We start from the raw sequence: 23,672 nt of genomic DNA, 5'->3' as shown, positions 1-23,672 counted from the left end.
AGGGAAACTTTTTTATTTTAATGTGGTCTATGAACCACAGACTAGGAAACTCCTAACTCAGCCTCCCTGGTGCTTGGATTAGAGACATGCACATCGCTCCTGCTCCCGGGTGCTTATTTTCTTCCCTAAGAGGGAGATGGGAAGAGTGTATGGAGAGAAGCTTGGTTATTGTTCTCTCTGGGAAGCGGCTTCCCGACACCACTGAGGGACGCATACTTGGCAGCACTACCGCTCTCTTACAGCTTCCCTTAGCAAAGGAGGAAATCAAGGTGTGTTGTTTTTATTACACATACTTATTCATTTACGGTAAGGCCCCATCCTGGTAAGCCCAGTATAAGTAGAAAATGCTGAAAATCAGTAATGCTTAATGCCAGCACTCAGGAGAAAAGGCAGTGCAATCTTGGTGAGTTTGAGGTTAGCCCCATCTACATAGTTAGTTCCAGGACAGCCAAGGCTACGTAGAAAGACCCTGTCACACCCCCCCCCCCAAAAAAAAAAGAGTATTTAAAAGCCAGATGTAGTGACACAGACCTGAAATCCCAGCACTTAGGGGGTAGAGACAAAAGAATTATGAGTTCAGCATTATTCTCTATGTAGTGAGTTTGAAACAAGCCTGGACTATGTAAGATCCTCTCTCAGAAACAAATAAGCAGGGCCTGAAGAGGTGGCTCAGAGGTTCAGAGTGTTTACTGCTCTTGGGGAAGACCCAGGTTTGGTTCCCAGCACACATACTATGTGGATAATAATTGCCTATGGCTACAGTTCAAGGGGGTCCAACACTCTCTGGCCTTAGAGGGCACTTCAGGTATACATGTGATACACATACATGCATGTAGGCAACACATACACACACAAAATAAAAATAAAAACTTTAAAAAATAAAGTAACCCTTTAAAACAAATAAAAAGAGCCGTGGGATGGCACCCAGCCTGATGACTGGGTTCAGTCTCTAGAACTCACGTAGTGAAAGAGAAGAACCAACTCCCACAAATTGTTCTCTGACCTCCAAGTGCATGCATGCCATGGCACACGCTCTCCCAAAATAAATAAGTGTAATTATAAATATTTGTAAAGCATTTAATAGGCCTAATCTTTCTAGCATTATTGCTTTGCAACATAGTACATTGTAGAATACCAATATTTCATCTTGGTGAGCGTGTGTCTGATGTAAACTGTTTGTTGCCACTGCATACCGCTGTAAGAGCATCGTTCTGTGTATCTCTGGCCCAGGAAAAGTGTAAGATTGATATCTTTACTTTACCTGCTCCTGCCTCCTGCAGAGTGGGAACCAAGGTCTGTGCCACCATACCTGGCCATCCGATTTGACTCTGTATTCTCTCCCACAAGATAGTTTTCTTCCTTCTAAAGGTGACTAAAGATCACCCCTTCTCGCTAGGCAGTGGTTTGACACACCTTTAATCCCAGCACTCTGGAGGCAGAGGTAGGTGGATCTCGGTGAGTTTGAGGCCAGTCTGGTCTCAGAGTGAGTTCCGGGACTGCCATGGCTACACAGAGAAACCCTGTCTCAAAAACAAAAAACAAACAAATAAAACTCACTCCTCTCTCCCATCTTTTTTACAGCAGAAACCAGTGATAGCTATCACATCATTCTGAAGTAGGAGGAGCATTCCACATTTGCTGGCTGCTGCTTCCGTCCTCTTGACAACTGCCCTTTGAAGGGGACATGATCAAACATTGAAGGTCTTCTGGAACCCAGCTTATGTGAATGTTGGGCAGGGGCATGCTGGGTGACCAGGCCCTAAAGTGGAATTCCAGCCCCCTGTATTGGCCCAAGCAGTATGGCACCCTCAGATCCTGCCAGACATGGAGTTGAGCAGCAATCTGCTTAGTTCTGGTCCTTGTTGGATACCAATATCCAACAAGGGTGTAGAGGGCAGGGGAATGGCGTGACGTTTAATGGAAAGAGTTTAATCTTGTGATATAGAGCTCTTGTCATTTTTCTTTCTTTTTTTTTTGTTTTGTTTTGTTTTCATTTTGTTTTGTTTTTTGAGACAGGGTTCCTCTGTATAACAGCTCTTTGTCCTGGAACTTTCTCTGTAGACCAAGCTGGCCTCAAACTCACAGAGATCTGCCTGCCTGAGTGTTAGGATTTAAAGGCGTGTATCACCACCTCCCTGCCATTTTTCTAATATAAACGTGAACATGTGTATTCGTGGAACTTAGGTTATCAGTCTCTTTTGTATCGAGCATATATCAGCTCTGCTTTGTTCACGTGTTGTTTGTTTGTTTGTTTTGTGGAGTGGGGGACAGTGGTCCATGTTTTTGCGTCTACTCTCAAGTGCTGGGATTATAAGCATTTGCCACCTTCCCTGTTTCTGCAGTGCTGGGCTTGAACCAGAGCCTCACAGTGCTAGGCAAGTACTCCAGCTAAGCTGCAGCAGGCCCTTCCCTTTATGTTAGGACAGAGTCTCGGGATTTATATTTTATTCACCTGCAATACCACAACTGAGGGTGATTTTAGCTAATATTTATTGGGGTGGGCAGAGTGATAAATTCTATAGATGGATGATCTTGTTTTCATCCCCTTCATAAACTCATAATAACTAGGGGAAAAAGTGACCCCTAACTGAAGATGAGGAAATGTGGAAAAGTGGTGGAGCTTGCTGGGGGACAGGCAGCTGGCAGTGACACTCTTGGGCCCTGTCATCTGATGCCCCATCCCACCAAGTGCCGCTCTTTGTTGTCTGTGCTCACCATCATTTTTTACTAGGGCTCTGTGGAAACTGATGAGTTAGTCAGTCAAGAAGGGAGGACATCCCTATTATCAAGACCTGAAAACCAGACAGGTGCCTGTGACCGCGAACCTCAAGCACAGAGCCGGGGGCGGGAGAGGCCAGAGTGTCTCTGACTCCCAGAGCTCCTTGTTCTTGATTGGGATACTCTGTGTGTATATAAATGAGCTATTCCAGCCTCACTTTTTCCTCCCGTGTTTTATTTTGGCATAGTGTTCTTTTATGTAAGCTTTACAAAAAATACATTGTGTTCCCATTCAAAATCCTGCTGTGTCTATGTTCTGCCTTCTAAATGACCATGTCTTTGTGCATGTGCAGAACTGTAAAGTATTAGGGGTCTTTTTGTTTTGTTTTGTTTTTTGAGACAGGGTTTCTCTGCATAATCCTGGCTGTCCTGAAATTCACTCTGTAGACCATGCTGGCCTACACAGAGATCCCCCTGCCTCTGCCTCCAGTGCTGAGATTAAAAAGGCATACATCATCACCACCTGGCCACATACAAAGTTTTATCCGGAAATTTCCTCAAATTTTGTTGAGATGAACAAAGATAATGTTAAAAGATTCTGTATTGGATTTGAATTTATGTGTGTATGTTTTTGAAGCATTTGATAAAGATTACATACACACACACACAGTGTTTTGTTGGTGTTCATTAAAATCAACCTGTAATGTGGTTTCTAATTTCTTCTGGTTTGAAACAAGTTTAAAATCTTGAAACCTGAAAATTACTAACACTGATGCAAAACATTGAGGGGACATTTCTAGTTGTGTTATGGGGGGCTGGTTCCCAGTCAATCCCAACCTTGTCAGGAAGGTGAGTGGAAGAGCTGGACTAGGTGGGTGACTCCAGTGACACACTCGCTATACAGCCCCGGCTGCTCCCGAACTTGTGCCTCAGCCTCACACAAGCTGAGACTAAAGATGCTGACACCATGCCTGAACTTGAACTGGTAACTTAAGGTTCCTTCCAAATTCATGATTCTCATATTTTTGTGAAGTACAGATGATGCAATAATTCTATTAGTAATAATTTATGTGTTCTAATTTTTATTTGAAGTTAGTTTTTATTGGAGTAGTCTTCAAAATTATAGAAGTGAATTTATATACTACTGTAGTTTTAGATTTTATTTTTGGTTTTTTGAGACAGGGTTTCTCTAACTTTGGACTCTTCCCACCGCCCGGTTTGTTTTGTTTCTTGAGACTAAGATAGCCTGGAACTGCGACTGTAGACTTTGAATGGTTTGGAACTTGCATCGACTCTGTCTCTTCTGCCCATATTCTGGGGTTCATCCCCCGTGTCACACCTGGAACAGACCTCTTAAGACCAGAAACTCCCTTGGCTTTTTTAAATCCCCTTTCCGGTGGTGTGGGAAGTCCATCTGTCTCTGTGTTGCTTTTCTTGGTTAATGAATAAAGAAACTGCCTTGGCCTGTTTATAGGGCAGAACTTAGGTAAGCGGGGAAAACTAAACTGAATGCTGGGAGAAGGGTGGAGTCAAGAGACACCATGGATGGGCCGCCAGAGATATATGTGCTGGAACTTTGCTGGTAGACCATGACCTCGTGATGATATACAGATTAATAGAAATGGGTTAAATTAAGATGTAAGAGTTAGCCAATAAGAAGTTAGAGCTAATGGGTCAAGCAGTGATTTAATTAATGCAATTTCTGTGTGGTTATTTTGGTTCTGGGCAGCAGGGACAAACAAGTGTCCCCTCCTACTTTCCAAGGTATTGCTATGCCTTGCTGTGTAACTGTTGATACACACTTGCTTAGTGATAGAACGTTGTGATTACTTACAAAATTATAATATTCCGTTATTGACCTTTTCAGTTAAATGAGAAATTTCAGTTAGCTTTTCCATTGTAAAAGTCATATTTACAATTATTATAAATATGGATAATAAGGTTATAACTTTTTCTTTTCTCCTAGTTCTGCTCTAAAGACTGTGGGTGGTTTTCTCATCTCAACACTCAGGAAACAGAGGCACAAGGCTGCATGATTGGACCGCCTTAACTTTCTTTTATTGCCATGGCAAAACATCATGGCCAGGACAACTTGTAGAAGAAAGTCTTTAATTTGGGGCCTTACTGTTCCAGAGGGTTAAAGTCCATGGCCATCATGGCAGGGAACGTGGCACAGGCAGGTAGACATGGGGCTGGAACCATAGTTCAGAGCTTTCATCCAGTCCCCAAGCAGGAAGCACTGAGAGAGAGCTAACTGGGAATGGTGTAGACTTTTGAAACCTCAAAGTCTGCCCCCAGTGACACAGCTCCTCCAATAAGGTCACACTTCCTCATTCTTCCCAAACAGTTCCGTTGACTGGGGACTAAACAAACATACATGCCTGTGGAGACCATTCTCATTCAAGTCACAGAGACCTTATCTCAAAATTAAAAAATAAAATAAAATTAATCATTACAAGAAATTTTTCCTCAACACATTTATACATATACATAAATCTCAGAGACTCTAATAATCCATGATTTAGCTTTAGTATTTAACATCTTGAAAGTCTTTCTATACTAGAATCGCTAGTTCTATATTATTATATTATATTGCAGAGTGACTTCTCCATCCTCCTGAGCACCTACTTCCCAGCTCTGTAATTCACCTCTATTGTTGTGGGTCCCTCTTCTCCTAAGTAAACCGCCTCTAATTCTGAGTGGGATGTTGAGTTTTCTTAGGAGTATATTCAGGATGCCATTTAAGTTAAACACATTTGGAAAGATTTCCTTCATACATGTTTGCACACATCTCAGATATATTCTCAAAGCAAGATTTGATGGTGGCTGGAGGTAAAACAGGAACTCCAGAAAGCTCTGCTTCCAGTCCCTGGCACCACCTAAAACCAGGCAGACATACTTGTTCTCCTAGCGCTTGGGGATGGAGCCAGAAGGACAAAAGTTGGAATGCAGCCAGTGTTTGAGGTCATTCTGTGCTCCAGTGATGCCCTGCTTTAAAAAAAGGGGGGGGGGTATGTTTATGTGTCTATGATTATATATTAAAGTTTAAACTTCCCATTCAAATGAGAATGTGAAAAATGAAATCATATACTATTTGACTCAATATTGTCTGTATTTTTCTCTTGAAATAGAATGGGAAGACCTGGTGGTGGTGGTGCACACCTTTAATCCCAGCACTTGGGAGGCAGAGGCAGGCAGATCTCTGAGTTAGAGGCCAGCCTGATCTACTAGAGTTAGTTCCAGGACAGGCTCCAAAGCTACAGAGAAACACTGTCTCAGGAAAAAAAAAATAGAATGGGATCCTTTTAGAAATATATGTATAAAAACATAATAGTGAAACAGGACTTACTGGAAAATAAAAGGGAGAAGTGGGTCATTATAGGGCGCTTTGGTTTTTCGAGACAGGGTTTCTCTGTAGCTTTGGATCCTGTCCTGGAACTAGCTCTTGTAGACCAGGCTGGCCTCGAACTCATTATAGGGCTTTTTAAGAGTTGTTAATCACTGTCTTAGGGTGACCATTGCTATAATAAAACACCATGACCGAAAGCAAGTTGGGGAGGAAAGGGTTTATTTCCCAAATCACTGTTTGTTGTCAAAGGAAATCAGGACAGGAACTCAAACAGGTCAAGAACCTGGAGACAGGAGCTGATGCTGAAGCCATGAAGGGGAACTGCTTATTGGCTTGCTCCCCATGACTTTGTCAGCCTGCTTTCTTACAGAACCAAGCACTAAGGGCTGGAAAGTTGGCCCAGCAGCCAAGAGTACGGGCTGCTCTTCCAGAGGTCCTGAATTCAATTCCCAGTAACCACATGGTGTCTCACAACCATCTTTAGTGGGATCTGATGCCCTTTTGTGGCATAAAGGTGTACATGCAGAGAGAGAGCTCATATACATAAAATAAATAAACTTTAAAAAAAAAAATAGAACCCAGGACTACAAACCCAGGGATGATGGCCCCAACCACAATGGATTGAGCCCTACCCCATAAATCACCAATTAAGAAAATGCCCTGCAGACTTGCCTACAGCTTGATCTTGTGGGGGCATTTTGTCACTTGAGGCTCCCTCTTTTCTGATGACTTTAGCTTGTGTCAAGTTGACATAAACTGTCCAGCATTGTCACTAACTGCATTGATTGTTAGTAATAAGGTTTCCAATTTTTATGGCCCAGTAAGAATGTTTTTCCAGGGACAGCAGGGTCAGCTCAGTGGAGACAGCATATGCTGCTCCTCCAGCACCCACGTGGTGACTTCAGCTGTCCAACTCCAATTCTGGGGTCAGCCTGGGAACTGTGTTCACTGATTAAGGGCACTTGCTGTGCTTACAGTGGACTGGGGTTTCATTTCCAGCACTCACGTAGTAGACCACAACCATCTATATATAACTCCAGCTATAGGGGATCCGATGTCCTCTTCTGACCTCTGTGTGTGTGCATACATGCTGGAAACCCCATAAACATAAATTAAAAATCCTGAAAAACGATTTTTAAAGTTTGTTGTTGTTTTTGTTTTGTTTTTGTTTTTCGAGATAGGGTTTCTCTGTAGCTTTGGAGCCTTTCCTGGAACTAGCTCTTGTAGACCAGGCTGGCCTCAAAGTCACAAATATCCGCCTGCCTCCCGAGTGCTGGGATAAAAGGCGTGCGCCACCAGCGCCCAATCTAAAGTATATTTTAAAAAGAGAATGTTCATGTAAATGATTAAGAAACCATTTATCGCCGGGCGATGGTGGCGCACGCCTTTAATCCCAGCACTTGTGAGTCAGAGGCAGGCGGATCTCTGTGAGTTCGAGACCAGCCTGGTCTACAGAGCTAGTTCCAGGACAAGCTCCAAAGCCACAGAGAAATCCTGTCTCGAAAAACCAAAAAAAAAAAAAAAAAAAAAAAAAGAAACCATTTATCTGGGCATGGTGGCACACATCTCTCCTCTTACAGCAAGCACTTCACTAACAGCTATCTCCCCGGCCTTCCTTTCCTGTAAATGGCTTTTAATTAATTATTAGTTAATTTAGGTAGGCTTCTACTATATAGTTGTGGCTGACTTGGAACTCATTATGTAGACCAGGCTGACCTCAAACTCTGCCACCCAAGTGCAAGGATTAAAGGTATGAGCTACCATTATCCAGCTGAGATTTTTTTTTAAAGATTCATTTTTATTGTTTTTAATTACATATAGGTGTGTGTGTGAGTGTGTGTGTGTGTGAACACACAGGCACACAGTCTCGTGCATGTGGGTATGTGCACAAGAGTGCAGGTGCCTGCAAAGGCCAGGGCATTCAATCCCCTGGAACTGGATGGAGTTTCAGGTGTAAGCCACCATGTGAGTGTTAAGGTAGAGAGGTTTTCATCATGTGTCCTCTGAGTTTCAAGCAGGTAGGTGGATGATCGGTGCTTGCTGTCCTAAAGACACTTTTATGATCTGCTCTTTTCCCTCCTGGGCTGTTGTCCCCTTCCTAGACAACTTTAAAGTCTCTAGGGAAGAAAATCAGAATTCACGGCACTTTTTTAAATAGCTTGGTAGCCATTAGAGCTGGCTTCATGGTTTCTTGGCTACATGGAGACTGTACTAGGATTTAGAACCACCATACACACCTACAGACAATTTAATCCAGTCATCCGTCTGTGCTCCTCAACATCAAGGAAACAGATTGTTTTAAAACCCGGTATTGAGAATAAAGTACACTAACAACTCCTTAGTCTCATGAAGTCTAGTCAAGTGATGAAAGACTTAAAAAAAAATCAGTAGTGATGCCAGAGAAATAAGAGAAAGAGATCAGGAGAAGCTGTTGTTTCTAATTATGGCTATGATTCCAGCACTCAAGAAGATGAAGCAGGGCCGGGCGGTGGTGGCGCACACCTTTAATCTCAGCACTTGGGAGGCAGAGGCAGGCGGATCTCTGTGAGTTCAAGACCAGCCTGGTCTACAAGAGCTAGTTCCAGGACAGGCTCCAAAACCACAGAGAAATCCTGTCTCGAAAAAGCAAAAAAAAAAAAAAAGATGAAGCAGGATCATTAAGAATTCAAAGCTAGGGGCTGGAGAGTGGTTGGAAGTGCTGGCTGCTCTTCCAGAGGACCCGGGTCCAAGTTCCAGCACCCACATGGGAGCTCACAACTGCCTGTAACTCCTGTTGCAGGGATTCTGACAACTCTCACAGGCATACTGCTTGTATGGCAGAACACTAGTGTACATAAAATACAAATAAAAACTATTTTTTTTAAAAAAATTCAAAGCTGAGTTGGGCAGTGATGGCGGAGGCAGGTGGATCTCTGCGAGTTCAAGGCCAGCCTGATCTACAGAGCTAGTTCCAGGACAGCCGGGACTGTTAACCCTATCTTAGAGGTAGGGGAGAGAATTCAAAGTCATCTTGAGCTATATAGACCTTATTCGAAACAAAAACGGTGTGTATATGAGAGAGACCTAATAGGGAGACATTTGAATAGTTACTAAATGAACCTGCATATGATTGGTTGACATTAAGGCAAAAAGCTCAAGGTAGAAGCATGGTTGGTGAATGAGCTACAGGAAAAGCTAATTTGTCGAGGCAAAGAATATAAATGAGTAGAGTAGCAGGAAATAGGATGAGAGATTATCAGACGGGAAACCACAGGATGGCCCTAGATCTTGACTTTATAGGTCAACGGAGAAACAGGAGAAGAAAGAAAGGCTATAGGTCATTGACAAGTCCCCCAATTAATTTCTTGATCCTTCCTTATCTTACCCATTTTAAAGATGAGCTACAAAGCTAAGATTATCAGAGATGATAGTAAAAAGGTTTGTTTTGTTTTTTAAAGAACATGGAGAAATCGGCAGAGGGGTGGCGCAAACCTTTAATCCGAGCGCTCAGGAGGGTGGCAGGCAGGAAGATCCTTCCTTATCTTACCCATTTTAAAGATGAGCTACAAAGCTAAGATTATCAGAGATGATAGTAAAAAGGTTTGTTTTGTTTTTTAAAGAACATGGAGAAATCGGCAGAGGGGTGGCGCAAACCTTTAATCCGAGCGCTCAGGAGGGTGGCAGGCGGGTCTCTCTGAGTTTGAGGCCAGCCTGATCTACATAGTGAGTTCCAGGATAGCCAAGGCTACACAGTAAGACCCTCTCTGAAAACAAAAACAAAAAAAAGGTGGGGGTGGGGTATATCAATCCATCATATATATAGGTCATTTTGTAATTCCTTTGATTAATTTAGACCCGCTGCAGCAAGTCATATGGGGACAGTCCCATGGACAAGGATTACATTCTTCAGGCATGGGCATGAGGTCATGGCGCGAGGAGAAGGAGGGCTTTATAGGAGAATTTGTTTAGTTAGTGCCGGTGTGTAGCCGAAGGTCGGCAGCCTTCCTTTTCAAAAGGCTGCAGCTACCTTGATGCCTTTCTCCAGGGGTCCGATGTGGATGCTCCCTTTGCAGCTGGTTCTAGGGCGGGCTAGGGCTTTGCGGCACTCGCCGCCTCCAACTCCCGGCATGCCATTGGGCGTGGGCCGGGTGTAGACTCCATTTCCCAGGCTGCCCCAGGTCCTGGCCACGACGCGCCGGCGCCTATAAGAGGCAGAGCTCCGCAGCCAGAGCCTATTGTTAGCCGGAGCCGGGGCGGTTCTGGGCTGTGCTGCCCGGGGTGCCCGAGTGCAGAGCCGCCCGCCCCCCGCCGCCTGCCGGCCGGCCCACACACCCTACAGCCCGGGGAGCTACGCGACGGGCCCGGGGACCGGCGCGCCTCGGTCTTCTCTCAGTGCACACGGGCTGACGCGGCAGCGGGGGTGGCGGAGACCCTGACGGGAGAGGCGTCCGCGGCGGGGCCGGTAATGGGCCTGGGGTGCTGGGCGAGGGGTCAGCCTCGTCCTCTCTGGGCAGCGGCTCCCGGGCTGTCGTGGAGCAGCGCTCGGGCGCAGAGCCGTGCGGAGCGAGGAGCGAGGGGGCGGGGGGCGGGGAGCCAGGGCGCCTCTGGGAAGAGGCGTGGGAGCGAGGGGCGCCGGGGACGCCGGCCGGTCTGCAGGCTAGCTCAAGGGACGGCTGGGCGTCTTGGAAGCCGGCAGGATTGCGGCTGACGGCTGAGATCGGGATGGAGTGGGCAGTGATGTAGGATGGAGAAAAGTGAAGGAAGGGGAGGGGGACCGGAGGAAAATGTGGGAGGAGTGGTTGGGAATTTGTGAGTAGCGGGCAGGAGGATGTGGAAGGCTGTGTGGGGACTGCAGATGATCGGAATGAGCGGGAAGGCTAGCGAAAATCAATGGGTTGAGAGCTGAAGGGTTCCTCAGCTGTGTTAAGGTGAGCTGGTGACTTGACATGTCCTTCTGCTCTGGTCTTGATGGCTCCCATTTTTCTGGCGTTGTGTGCAAAAATGAGAGCATCACTTGTCCTGGTTGCTAGCTTGATGTTTTTTTTCAGGCCCAAACACGCACCCGCCTGCCTTCCAACCCCATTTGAGTGCTATGGTCTTGATTCATCCTTTTGGAAGGGTTTGGGGTGGCAATGTGACATACAAACTGTTCTTCAGTATGAAAGGTTAGAAGTCCTCCCCAGGAGACAACACTGTTCCTCTTGTCCCCCAGTTTTCAGGTCATGGTAAAAACCGCGGCCGATTCACATTCTCCTTTTCTTTGGTGGCTTTAAATCTTAGGCATCTCTAAAACCAGGGTGTTGGTATGTGGCAGTTACGTGACGCTGTCCTTTAGAGGAGAGCTAATGCAGCATCATGTTCCAGGTCTCCCACAAATATCTTGTGTCTTCCCTAGGATGTGGCTTACACGTGGAAAGCCGGCTTCTAACCTAGTGTTAGTAAACCGGTAGAACCCCAGGGCGTGGGGGGCGGGAAAGGGCCCTCTTTAAACCTAGCGGGAGGTTTTCAGTGAGCACCTGAAGTGCTTTTCCGATTTCATGATCTTGGTGAACACAAGGACACAGGGGTCCATAAAATCGTAGTATTTGAGAATCACCACTGCATCTTGTAAAAGGGCAGCAGGGTAAGGCATCTTACTGGATCACTGTGTGGAGTGACAGCAGGCTTTCTACCCGAGTCCTGGCTGGTAGTCCAAGAGATTCCTTACCTTTAGCAGAACACTGGGTTCTAGTTGAGTGGAAAGGCCTTTCCAGTGAGGTGAGCCTTGTCTTAGGATTTTGGACTAATTTAAGAAAAGGCTCACACACCCAAACTGTACAAATAACTCTTGGGCCACAGCTCCACAGTTGCTCTGAAATGCGCCCCACATGTTTTGTTTTTGTTTTTTGTTTGTTTGTTTGTTTGTTTTTTGATTTTCGAGACAGGGTTTCTCCATAGCTTTTGGTTCCTGTCCTGGAACTCACTCTGCAGACCAGACTGGCCTTGAACTCACAGAGATCCACCTGCCTCTGCCTCCCGAGTGCTGGGATTAAAGCCACTTTATTGCATTGCCACACCCAGTTTTTGCTATTCTTATGGAAGTTAGGATTTGGGGTTTGCAGTCCTTACCTGAAGAAAGCATAGCCCTAATACTGAAGTACACACGCTGGTTTGACGTCCTCTATGTACTGCAGCTGTGAACTGTATTGTGTACCTTTGGGAAGTGTTCAGCTAGAAACACAACGCCATGCGGCATGTAGTCAGAATGTGTCAGCTGACTTCATCTCACCAGCATGTGAAAGCTTTGAGGGAGACACCATTATTTGTTGTGTGAGATGTTTATTTAGACATTAAGTATTCTGACCGGCATTTCTAGTCTCACCTTGGTTATTTCTGTATAGGTTTGAGTGTTTGGATATAACTCATAAAAGTGGAGAGGGAGGGGTTGAGACAGGTTTCATGTAGCCTTGGGTAGCTACAAATTTGCTTTGTAGCCAAGGGTGACCTTGAACTTTTGCTCCTTCTGCACTTAAGTGCTGGGATTACATGCATGTGCCATCAGGTGAGGGCTAAAGAGTATCCTCTGGACTCATGCGTGATCTTTTACCATTAAGGGAATAGCTGAGCCAGTGGGAGTGACTGATTCTTAATAGAACCTGTTCTAGTGGTTACTGTAGTATGTGTGAGTTCTTCAAGGCACTTTGGGACTAACTAGGTGGGAAGATCATGGTCAAGTTCACACCAAAGAGCTGGATAAGGAGAGCTTCCATTGTTTGCAGGAAATAATAGGAATTTAAGTTCTCAGTGCTGGAGGGCGGCACTTGGTGCACACACCTTGATCCTAACACTTGGGAAGCTGAAGCAAGAGGGCTGCTGTGAGTTCCATACCTTTCTCCAAAACAAGCTGGGGCCTTGTAGGGCCAATCTGGGCTATATAACTAAACGTAAACAATTTTCAGTAACAGGTAACTTTACAGGAGTGTCGTCACATCCTGAGTAAGGGGATGGGACCTAGAACAGTGGAGTTTCAAGGCTGTTGCAGAGTAGCACCCATGAACTGGTTTTTATTTTATGGTGCTGGGAATTGAAGCCAGGGAAGGCTTCAAGCATGGTAGGTAGGCAACCGCTGTCCTACCCAGGTCCCTCCCCAGCCCTTTCATGGAATAGGCCACATAGGTCAGTATACACAGTATTTACTCATGTAGCCCTGGTTATTGGCAACTTAAGGAAATTACTTTTCCTTACGTTTTACAGCTTTCTCCTCCCCCTTTCTTTCCTACCTTTCTCTGTCATTGCCCAAACCACAACCCCAGAATTGAGAAGACATGAACAAAGAGGCTTAGAGCAAGGAGCCAGTGTTGCCACACTCAAGGGCACAAAGTAACCCTGATGAAAGGGTGCTCTTAAGGGCAGCTGGGTTAAGATAAGGGAGAATTTTACTAATAAAGATGGTTTGGGCCCAGATCCAAGTTCACGTGAGACTTAGAGTAACAGTCAAAGGAAATCCACATTACTGGAAGCAGAGGATCCCAAGGAAAGAGCAGAGTGAACCTTTGCTTCCGGTCATAAATCCCTGAGTGCTTCCAGGCTGAGGAACAGCAATTTTCTACAAGTATTAGCCGGAGCCAGTTAAACAGAAGGAGCGCTAACGCCATTTCCAAGAGGCAGGTTTTGTGCTCAGTGTTGGCTTCTGTGTGGTTGAGAAGGCACTGTGGTGTGTGTGGTGTGTGTGGTTGTTGGACTCCGCACACAGCCCTCTCCTTTTCCTCTATAGTATCCACATGAATATTTAATGACAAACATGCCCCCTCCCGGCGCGCACGCCATGCTCCTTCACCCAGAATAGAACGGAATGAGACATTTGTTAGCTGAAAGGTATCATCTTTAAGCCCAGCTAAAATCTTACCCATAGAAAGTCCCTTCACCCTCACTCTCGTCATTTCTAAGAAGGTGTGGTCAGACCCAAGGGTCACAGCTGACATGCTGGACTCATTCGATTATTTTAAAAAATGTTTTGGTTGTATTTTATGTGAATAGACTTTTTTTGTCGGCATACCACTGTGTGCCTGGTACCTGAAGAGGCCAGAAGAGGGTTTCAGACTCCCTGAAACTGGAGTTAAAGGTTTGGATGCTGGAACTGAACCTGGGTCCTTTGGAACTGGGTCCTTTGGAAGAGCAGCCCGCACTCTTAGCTGCTGCCTACCAGCCCTTTGTTATCTTTTACATACTTTTTTTTTTTTTAAAGACAGTTTCTGTGTAGTCCTGACTGTCCTGGAACTCACTCTGTAGACCAGGTTATGCTCAAACTCACAGAGATCCTCCTGCCTCTGCCTCCTGAGTGCTGGGATTAAAGCTGTGCACCACCACACCAGGCTCCTTGATTTAAGTTTTCTTCTTAGCCGTACTGACTTGAGGGATTATGTGCCTGAAACCGAAAGCTAAGACTCTTCAGCTCGTCTTGTGACTCGAACGCAGGATTTTTATGTGACCTGAGTATGTATTTTAGGAAATCCCTGAAGCACGCACCAGGTCTGGCTCACTTTGTAGAGCTGATCTAAATTGCTACTAAAGTAGTCCAGAAAACCAGCCTTCTCTGTCTCTGCAGTAAGGCAGTGCTGGTAATCCCACTGCAGTTAACCGCCTGTCTTACCTCGCCACATGGGGGTTTGGCTGGCAGCATTTCTCCTGTACAGATTCTTGTCCTTTCGGAACTCAAGTCCAAAGACAGAGACAGAGAAAAACCTGTGCTTGCTGTGTTGATGTAACCAGTTTTAACTGTCACCTCTTTTTCTGTATTCCCTTGATGGTTTCTTTTTAGAGACCAGAGATTGTAAAGTTTTATTTTCTTTTTGCACAGGGAGGATGAGAGACCAGATTGAAAATGAGCCTGGTTTTTGTGTTGTTTGTGGAGCTAGGATCAAACCCAGGGCCTTGTGTACACTAGGCAAGCGCTCTGCGCAGAGCTGCACCCATAGCCCCAGTTTCTGGGTTTGGAACCAGTACAGATTCTAATCTTGGCTCCTTTCTTTAGTACTAAATTTGCCCTTTCTAGGAGCCTGGTGAGACACTTCACACTTGCGAAGATCTGGGTCAAGGGTTTTCCTGACTGCCAATGTCCTTCAAAATTGAGAGCCTGAAGCAGAATTTCCCAAAGTGTGTTCCAGGGACTATCTGCCCCATAACATACTTTGGCAACAGTGGGTTCCACAATCAGGTTTTGAAACACTGCACTGTTTTCTTCCAGCCTTACCATGCAAGCTCATAAGTATATTTAAAAAAACCCCTAGGCAATTCTGCCATAGCTGGTTTCAGCTATTTTAACAGCAGTCCTATTTTCATTCAAGAAACTATTAATACCATGGAACTAGTGTATTTAAGATACACACTTGGGGACATGCCAGGCTGTGTTATCACTGGGATAAATATTTGGGCCTGGCTTTGGTTTAAGCAGAGTGTTTGCTGTCTTTGAACAGTGAATGCTAGCCCAGTGACTGCTGTGGCCAGCAGGGTTGGAAGTGAAGCCACTCCTCCATTGGGAAGGGCTATGCAGACTCACTCAGAGTAACTGAGGCTGGAGGAGCCAAAGGAAGCAAGTAAGAATGCTGGCCAGAGTCAACAAAGAAATGGCCTGGTCCTGAGAAGCCAGACTGTGCTAGGCCAGGTGCTTAGCTTTTCTTCAGTTAGAGCGATGCGTTTACAGACTTGGCGGGTGTGTCTCTGGACAGTAGTGCTGACTCCTCTTCTCTCTTGGGCAGAATCTTAATGCTCCTGGCTAACTGGTGGTGAGCAGCTTTGGGGCCATCGTGGTTGACTCCCCAAGCAAACCATTTGAATCCAATGGATGCATTCTCAGGCTCAGGGCTCAAGAGGAAATTTGATGATGTGGATGTGGGCTCATCAGTCTCCAACTCGGATGATGAGGTCTCCAGCAGTGACAGCGCTGACAGCTGTGACAGCCTCAACCCTCCTACAACCGCCAGCTTCACACGTGAGTGAGCTGCTCCCTTCCTGCCTGCACTCTGTCCCGTGAGCCCCTGCAGCCTGAGACCGCTTCTGTCCATCCTGGGCATGTGCCCTTTCCATAGCATGTCTTGATTTTTGGCAAACCTCACTGCTCCAATAGCATACACTAGTCTGATTTATTCTACTTGTGCTGTGGTTTGGGGTGCCTAGAATGGGTGGGATGTGATGGAGGAACAGGAGCTTGGTATTCTACTTTGACCTCAGAGGACTTGCCTAGAGGTTCAAGAAATTGTAACTGGAGCAGGAGTGGGTATTTGGTTTGGCCACTGTGGCATCTCCAGATCTCTTCCTTCCTATTATCTTGATCCCATAGCTCTCCAAGGGTCTGAACTCTGGAACGAAAGCTGTGAGGGTACCATTCAGAGCCGCCTGCAGCTTTTCCAATGGCACCTAGCCTGGGCACAGTGGCATCTCCCTGTTCTCAGGTTGTCCCTCTAGAGAACCCCTGGTAGTGAGGCCGTGGCTGTGGACTAAGTCTGGTCTGCTTCTCGTTTCCGTGGTTTCATTGGGACGCTCACACCCATTGTTTGTGGTTGTCTTTATGCACTAGCAGCATGCTTGAGGAGTTGCATCAGAGACCTCATGCCCTGAAGAGCCTAAAATATTTCTCAGCAGGCATGTTGGAGAAACGCTCCGCTGTAGAGCGCTGTCCGGTTGAACTTCCTGGGTAGATGGTCCTCGTCAGCGTGGTCCACTGCTAGTTCTTAGTCAAACGAGCCGACTGAAGTGCAGACTGAAGAGCTGGGGTTTCTAAAATAAGTTTTAATTAGTTTCAACTATCACATGGCAATTTTCTTTTCTCCTGAAAAGGACACCTAGTATTCCCAGTTACTGTCTAAAAATAGATTTTGTGGCCATCTATTCAGATGAAGTCAGTCTGGAGGCAGTAGTATGAACCAGCTGAGGTCCCAGGCTCTTTCCAGTTTTGCATACTTGGAAATAGTCTACTATTTGGGGACAGGTTAAGAGCCTGGGAGGATAGCAGCAGGTGAGAGCCCTGTGTTCCATTCACAGCCACATCCATCCTGAAGCGGCAGAAGCAGCTGCGGAGGAAGAATGTCCGCTTTGACCAGGTGACTGTATACTACTTTGCCCGGCGCCAGGGCTTCACAAGTGTGCCCAGCCAGGGTGGAAGTTCCTTGGGAATGGCCCAGCGCCATAATTCTGTTCGCAGCTACACCCTTTGTGAATTCGCACAAGAACAAGAAGTGAACCATAGAGAGATTCTTCGTGAGCACCTGAAGGAGGAGAAACTTCATGCCAAGAAAATGAAGGTGCCTGTGGGACGTGGGGTCTGGTGCTTCCTGCATGCTGAGGCCAAGGTCTTCAATTAGATCTTAGTTTGGGTCTCCTTGCCATCTCTGGTGGCACTGGCAGCTAAGACAAAAACGACTCTCCCTGCGCTATCCCCGTCTCCCTAGCACAGGGATGCTTTGGGGAATGTGAACACATTGTCAGCAACTGTCCTTGCCCACAGGAGTAGAACAGAGCAGGCTTTGACCCTTCACTCCACACCATCAGTCCTGAAGACTGACACAGCCCTCTTGGTCTAGAGAGTAGCATTATTTCATGGTTAGTTTCACAGACCAGTACACCACGGTACTGGAGAGATGGCTCGGCACTTACAGCATGTGCTATTCTTTTGAAGGATCTGGGTTTGGTCACCAGCACCTACATGGTGATCATATGGCTGGACTGGAACTTGCTATGTAGACCAGCTAGCTTCAAGTCACTAGATATGTGCCCACCTCTGTCTCTCAAGTGCTGGTGTTAAAGGCATACACTACCAGACCTGGCCAAGTAAATCAGTCTTTAAAAAGCACTTACCTACTCTACTGTGCTGACACCACCAGAAGACCCTCCGCAGACACCCATACCTTAGAGTGCTGACACTCCATTGTCAGAGTTTCTATAAGCCCTCCAATTTTCCCCAGAAATGGGGCATAGCTTAGTGGTTGAGCAGTCAAAGTCCCCAGTTCAGGAGACAGAGAATATGAATGATAATGGATTTCTGAGCCCAGAGCATGAGGTGGCTGCCTTATTTTCAGGGAGTAGGTGGAACTGAACAGGCTATGGCTGGAGACCTGGCAGCAGAGGGCAGAGACTGCCTGGGTCTCACCAGTTTCATTCTTTGTAGGCTCTCAGTCTGCTCCTAGGGTCTTACACCTGTTACTGTAATGACAATGACATTCGGCCTGCCCTTCTTCTGAGGAATTCTGTCACTGACCCTGTCGCCTTTATGTTGCTATAGCAACAGCTAGACAAACATTCTTCTCAGTTACAGTGAAGGTTCTCTGCCCCTTTCCTATAAGACAACTCTTCCAAATGAGGTAGAGGAATGATCTAAGTAGCATCTATCTGTCCCTAGCAGGACATACTGAGTGCTAGCAGTGCTGACAGGGATGTCAGGAAAATGCTTGCCTTCCTCCCCAGGAAGGTTTCCTGCCTTTAGCACCTCTAAGGGCACAGTCTTTTCGTGTGCCACTTGATGTCTCTTTTCCTTTGGAGCTGCTCCAGTCAACTGTTAGAACTCCTTAACCTTCATTACATATAATTTTCTAATAGTTTGGTTTTGTTTTATCCATATGGGATTCATTATTGTAAGTAGTGTGAATTAGGTGGTAGTTGTTTTTGTTTTGGGAAAATCTCGTGGAGTCCAAGCTAGCCTTGAACTTGCTGTGGGGCAGGGCATAGCTTTGTGCTTTTGTTCCTCGTGCCTCTACTTCCTAAGTGCCAGGATTATTAAGTGGGGACTCCTGGCCTTGGCTTTTCTTTCCCCAAGAATATCTCATCCCAGCACTGTAATGGCTAGAAGCCTGCACTGCTCCGAAATACCCCTACCGTGGAGATCTGGAGTCGGCTTGCTTCCCTGATCACTTTCCCTTGAGAGCAGCAGGAATGCTGGGGATGAGCCACGATCAGGAACGGTCCTAAGGTCTACAGATAGGAACCTGGCAGCTGCTTGCCTGGTACAGAGGTAACAGACTGGAGAAGTCCGAGTGGGGTTCCCAGTCCCCCAGTTCCCCCGCAAGCCTTCCTCCTTGGGCTGTTGCATCACATCTCCCGTGGGAGTTGTTCCTCTCCCAGCACTCCTGCTGTCTGATGAAACAAAGCAAAGACTCCAGTCACTGAGCTTCCAGCCTGCTAGCAGCTCCCGGGGCCCCAGGGGCTGGGGCCTCTTTTCTTTACTTAGATCCTCTAGTGAGTTTGTAGAGCTCATTCAGCCAGAAATTGTCTCCAGCCTGTCCTTCCAGAGTCCTGCCCTGACTCTTTATCCAGATCAGTGCAGAAAACCCAGATCTCTGCCCATAGATAACACACCATGTTATTTACACTGCCCACCTCACACAGGTTTTTCTCTGGTGTGAAATAAGCCAGGATCAGAAGGAAGAAAAGAGTTTCTTCTAGACTCTGTTGGAAGTCAGGGCTTTGATAGTGGTCAGTAACTGGCTGCCCACTCCCTTAGCAGTAAAATGCAGTTGTTCTGAGTGCACAGGTAATTATTTACAGTGTGGGGGATCAGTGTGTTGACTAACACCCTGGGAGCTGGTGTTATGTAAAGTACCCTTTTTCTCTGAAGATAGTTTCGGGTTCTCCAGGGTTTAAGTTGAGGGTGTTTTACAAGGTTACCGTTATCACTGAGGAACACGCAGCCACTGATACACATCCACTGCAGTGCAGGTAGCAATCTAGAGATGGAGGAATGTTTGTGCTGTATTCTAAACATTTCTCTAGACAGGACCATGACCATGATGTTGCCCGTGCCCCTAGCCTCAGCTTCCTGAGTAGGTGGGGTGGTGGCTGTGCTGCCAGACTGGGCAGAGAGCCGTCTTTTTTTTTTTTTTTAAGATTTATTTATTTATTAAGCATACAATGTACTGCTGGCAAGGAAGGTACCAGGTCTCATTACAGATGGTTGTGAGCCACCATGTGGTTGCTGGGAATTGAACTCGGGACCTCTGGAAGAGCAGCCAGTGCTCTTACCCTCTGAGCCATCTCTCCAGCCCCCAGAGAGCCATCTTTGAGGACCCAGAACTCAGGTGATGTCTCTGCTGTTGACAGTGTAGTGTTAGAGCCAGATAAAGTTTCTGTCTTTCTGCTCTAGTGTTAATCATACCCTGTGTGGTCTAGTATGGCAACTATCACTTATTTTGGCTGTTTAAGTGTAAAATTAAATAAAATTCAATTTCACAGTGTTTACTTTCTGCTGCTCTGCTGTGGTGTAGGACATAGCTCCTCCTGGCTGCAGACCCGGGGTCTGTTGTGGTCACTGTATTGCTGATGCTCCAGCGCTGACCTTTCCTGTCTCCTGGCAGCTGACCAAGAATGGGACAGTGGAGTCAGTGGAGGCGGATGGCTTGACTCTGGATGACGTCTCAGACGAAGACATCGATGTGGAAAACGTGGAGGTGGATGACTACTTCTTCCTCCAGCCCCTGCCCACCAAGAGGCGGCGGGCCCTGCTGAGAGCATCCGGGGTCCACCGGATTGATGCCGAAGAGAAGCAAGAACTTAGAGCCATCCGCCTATCTCGGGAAGAATGTGGTTGTGACTGTCGGCTCTACTGTGACCCAGAAGCATGTGCCTGTAGCCAGGCTGGAATTAAGTGCCAGGTCAGTCATATTTGGCCTGAGATGGTATATCTATCCCAACATTGGGGGTGGGTTGGGTGCCAGTGAGGACAGGAAGCTTCCAGTCCAGAGATAGTCCATGGCTGAGAACTGTGCTCCAGTTCCACAGCCCTCCCAAAGAAAGCAAGCAGAGGAAGACTCTTAGGCACCATGGAGGTGCCCATTATCTTTTCTGACTATACCGCAGAGGTGCTAAGCAGCTGGCAGCAAAGGAAAGAACAGGGTAACTCCCTTTCCCACCCGGTAAGTGTGAACAGGGTAACTCCCTTTCCCACCCGGCAAGTGTGAACAGGGTAACTCCCTTTCCCACCCGGCAAGTGTGAACAGGGTAACTCCCTTTCCCACCCGGCAAGTGCTCCTCAGATAGGGATTCTGAGATGGAAGGAAACAAGTGGGGCAGCCTTCGACTTCTCATCTGCACACTGAATCTCCTTCCAGTTTTGTGAAAGGCAAAGTAGTTTTGAGTCTCTGATTCAGGACCAGACCTTAGCTGACAGAACTTAAGTCCTCAGCTTCCTCAAATAAAGTATCTTCTTGTTGGCATTCAAAGAGATTGTTTGAAATTCCCACTTTCCTGGAAACCATCAGTGCTACCCAAAACAGTGAAACCTATGGAACTTCGTGCTGGGGCATGGTGTTGAGTCCTGTGGTTGAACCCTAGAACTTATTTTCCTTGGCTTTATTTAGTAACAAAGAACTATAGTAAGTCTGGCCAAATCCTCCTTTCCAGATTGCAGTCCCATGGTGAGTCAGTCATTCACAAACCTGAGGAGAGTCTTATCAACTGCTGGGTCTAGATATGGATTCCTTTTGAGGAGAGGGACAGGTCTCATTCCAGGCTGGCCTAGACCTGAAGTTGTTTGGCTTAACAAGGATAACCTTGGACTCTTGGCACTGCTTCCACCTCCCAAGTTCTGGAATCATTGGTGTGCATCGCCACACCGTGGGTCTGGAGATTTCAATAAGCTGATACCATAAGACGCGTTTGTATTGTTTGCTCCATGATTCTTAGGAGTTTTGATTTTGGGCAGATAAAGAGGCAGAAAGCATCTCCTTGCTATTTTTTTCTTTAAAACTGTGTAGCCCAGGCTGGCCTGGAACTCACCATGTAGACCAGGTTGGCCTCAAATTCACAGCAATCCTCCTGCCTCTGCCTTCCCAGTGCTACCACCACCAGCACATCTCCTTTCTAGATAGCCCTGGCTGTAAGTCAGTTATCTTGGTCACCGCCAGAACTACACTGGTAACCCTGAGCACAAACTCTCTTCGCCTCTGAGGCAGCAGCGTTCAGAGAGGTAGCACTGGGCTCGCTAACTGGAAGGAGCCTTTGATGGGATTTTTGTCTTTTGATTTAGAAGAGGAAACAGAGCCCAGGGGAGAAAATAGATGACCCCTAAGCTGCTGGAGCTGATGTGCAGGCCTTCTGCTCACCACTGCCCAGTGCTGTTGGCTTAGACCTGGTCACTGCTCAGATCCCAGCTGCCTGTGTTTGCCAGCTGATGTCACCTACTGCTACAACTATTGGTCTAATCTCACCACAACCTCATATGTCCCTCAGGTGGATCGGATGTCCTTTCCTTGTGGCTGCTCCAGGGATGGCTGCGGAAACATGGCGGGGCGAATTGAGTTTAATCCGATCCGAGTGCGGACTCACTACCTCCACACCATCATGAAGCTGGAGCTCGAGAGCAAGCGACAGGGGAGTCGCCCAGCAGCCCCTGAGGATGAGCTCCTGCCCACTACTGGCTGCAGCCTGCCAGGAGCCCAGAGTTCTGAGACACAGGACTTCCAGGAGTTCATCGCCGAGAACGAGACTGCAGTGATGCACCTGCAGAGCGCGGAGGAGCTGGAGCGGCTCAAGGCAGAGGAGGACTCGAGCGGCTCCAATGCTAGCCTGGACTCCAGCATGGAGAGCCTGGGGGTGTGCATCCTGGAAGAGCCCCTGGCTGTTCCCCAAGAGCTGTGTCCAGGCCTGGCCACCCCCATTCTCATCCAGGCTCAGCTGCCCCCAGGTTCCTCCGTCCTGTGTTTTACCGAGAACTCAGAGCACCCCGCTGCCCCCCCGGTGAGCAACCCATCCTACTTGAACAGTGGGCCTCTGGTCTACTACCAGGTGGAGCAGAGGCCAGTCTTGGGAGTGAAGGGAGAGTCTGGGTCAGAAGATGACACAGCCTCCTTCCCTAAGGAGAAAGATCTGAGCGTGTTCTCCCTCCCCGTTACCTCGCTGGTGGCTCGCAACTCCTCAGACTCAGCTGCCCCCTGTAAACCAGAGGTGGGGAAAACACCCGCTCTCGACCAACAGCTGCCCTATGACTGTAACCCTAAGCAGCCTGAGAATGAAGGCTTCCACCCGCCTTGGTCTCCCTCAAGCCTACCCTTCCGAACGGACAATGGAGAAGGCTGTGGAGTGCAGAACTCCCAGCAGAGCGAGGATCGGACCCCTGAAGACTCTGCCCTAGAGCTCCCTCTGGCAGTGTGACCTGAGGTAGACACTGCCCGTTCTCTATTTATTATCTAACACCATTTCAAAACAGGACTGCTGCTCCAAGGTTATTTTATTGAAACTCTTAGGAAAATGGGTAGGAAAGGGTAATTGTTAGTACATGTGTTTTTAAGAAGGGAAAGAGACCAGCCCCAGCTCAGTTTCCAGTACTGAGCTCACTGGGCCACCAGAACAAAGATGTTGCTCACACAGTGAGCTGGGTAGCTCAAGTAGCTCTTTATGCACAGAGCCAGAACTAAGGATGTGAGCAGCTCCCTGCAGGGCACGTGCTCGCTCCTCAGACAGCCATCTCGGTGTATCAGTCACACTGCTGGAAAGGCCACTCAGCTGAGTCTAGAACAGAGGCTGCAGAAGTCTCCACTTCTCTACAAAGCCTCCAGTTCTAAACATTGATTCTGCCTTTCTCCCACCTCCTATCTGGGAAATAAGTTCATTTTCAGCGTGTTTAGTATTCCCTGACCTGCTCTGCGGACAGGATTCTTGGTCTGTA

At 47.1% G+C, this 23,672-nt stretch overlaps 2 protein-coding genes across 9 annotated transcripts in view; both read left to right on the top strand.

Moving 5' to 3' along the window:
• The window catches only part of Tfcp2 (transcription factor CP2), a 45,936-nt gene extending 40,240 nt beyond the window's left edge, over positions 1-5,696 (top strand). For 5 of the 8 annotated variants that reach the window (XM_041642631.1, XM_041642632.1, XM_041642635.1 and 2 more), the window contains one exon: positions 1,582-3,381. In XM_041642631.1, coding sequence (XP_041498565.1) covers positions 1,582-1,619 — 38 coding nt within the window. In that variant the 3' untranslated portion in view covers positions 1,620-3,381. Of the gene's footprint in view, positions 1-1,581; positions 3,382-4,684 lie in introns of those variants that run through there. The other 3 variants (XM_041642637.1, XM_041642633.1, XM_041642634.1) reach the window with 2 other exon arrangements.
• A 4,528-nt stretch (positions 5,697-10,224) lies between these two features.
• On the top strand, positions 10,225-23,271 carry Csrnp2 (cysteine and serine rich nuclear protein 2). Its single transcript, XM_041642508.1, has 5 exons — positions 10,225-10,508; positions 15,781-16,013; positions 17,063-17,322; positions 20,365-20,661; positions 22,238-23,271. The coding sequence occupies exons 2-5, from the start codon at positions 15,863-15,865 to the stop codon at positions 23,156-23,158; spliced, it is 1,629 nt and encodes a 542-aa protein (XP_041498442.1). The 5' UTR covers positions 10,225-10,508; positions 15,781-15,862; the 3' UTR covers positions 23,159-23,271.
• The last annotated feature ends 401 nt before the right edge of the window (positions 23,272-23,672 follow it).

Source organism: Microtus oregoni, unplaced genomic scaffold (genome assembly GCF_018167655.1).
Source record: "Microtus oregoni isolate MIOR12 unplaced genomic scaffold, Mior012 000077F_ref0000221, whole genome shotgun sequence".
NCBI lineage: Eukaryota > Metazoa > Chordata > Mammalia > Rodentia > Cricetidae > Microtus > Microtus oregoni.
The sequence above is the reverse complement of the archived record's forward strand: the minus strand, read 5'-3'. Positions and strand labels throughout refer to the sequence as shown.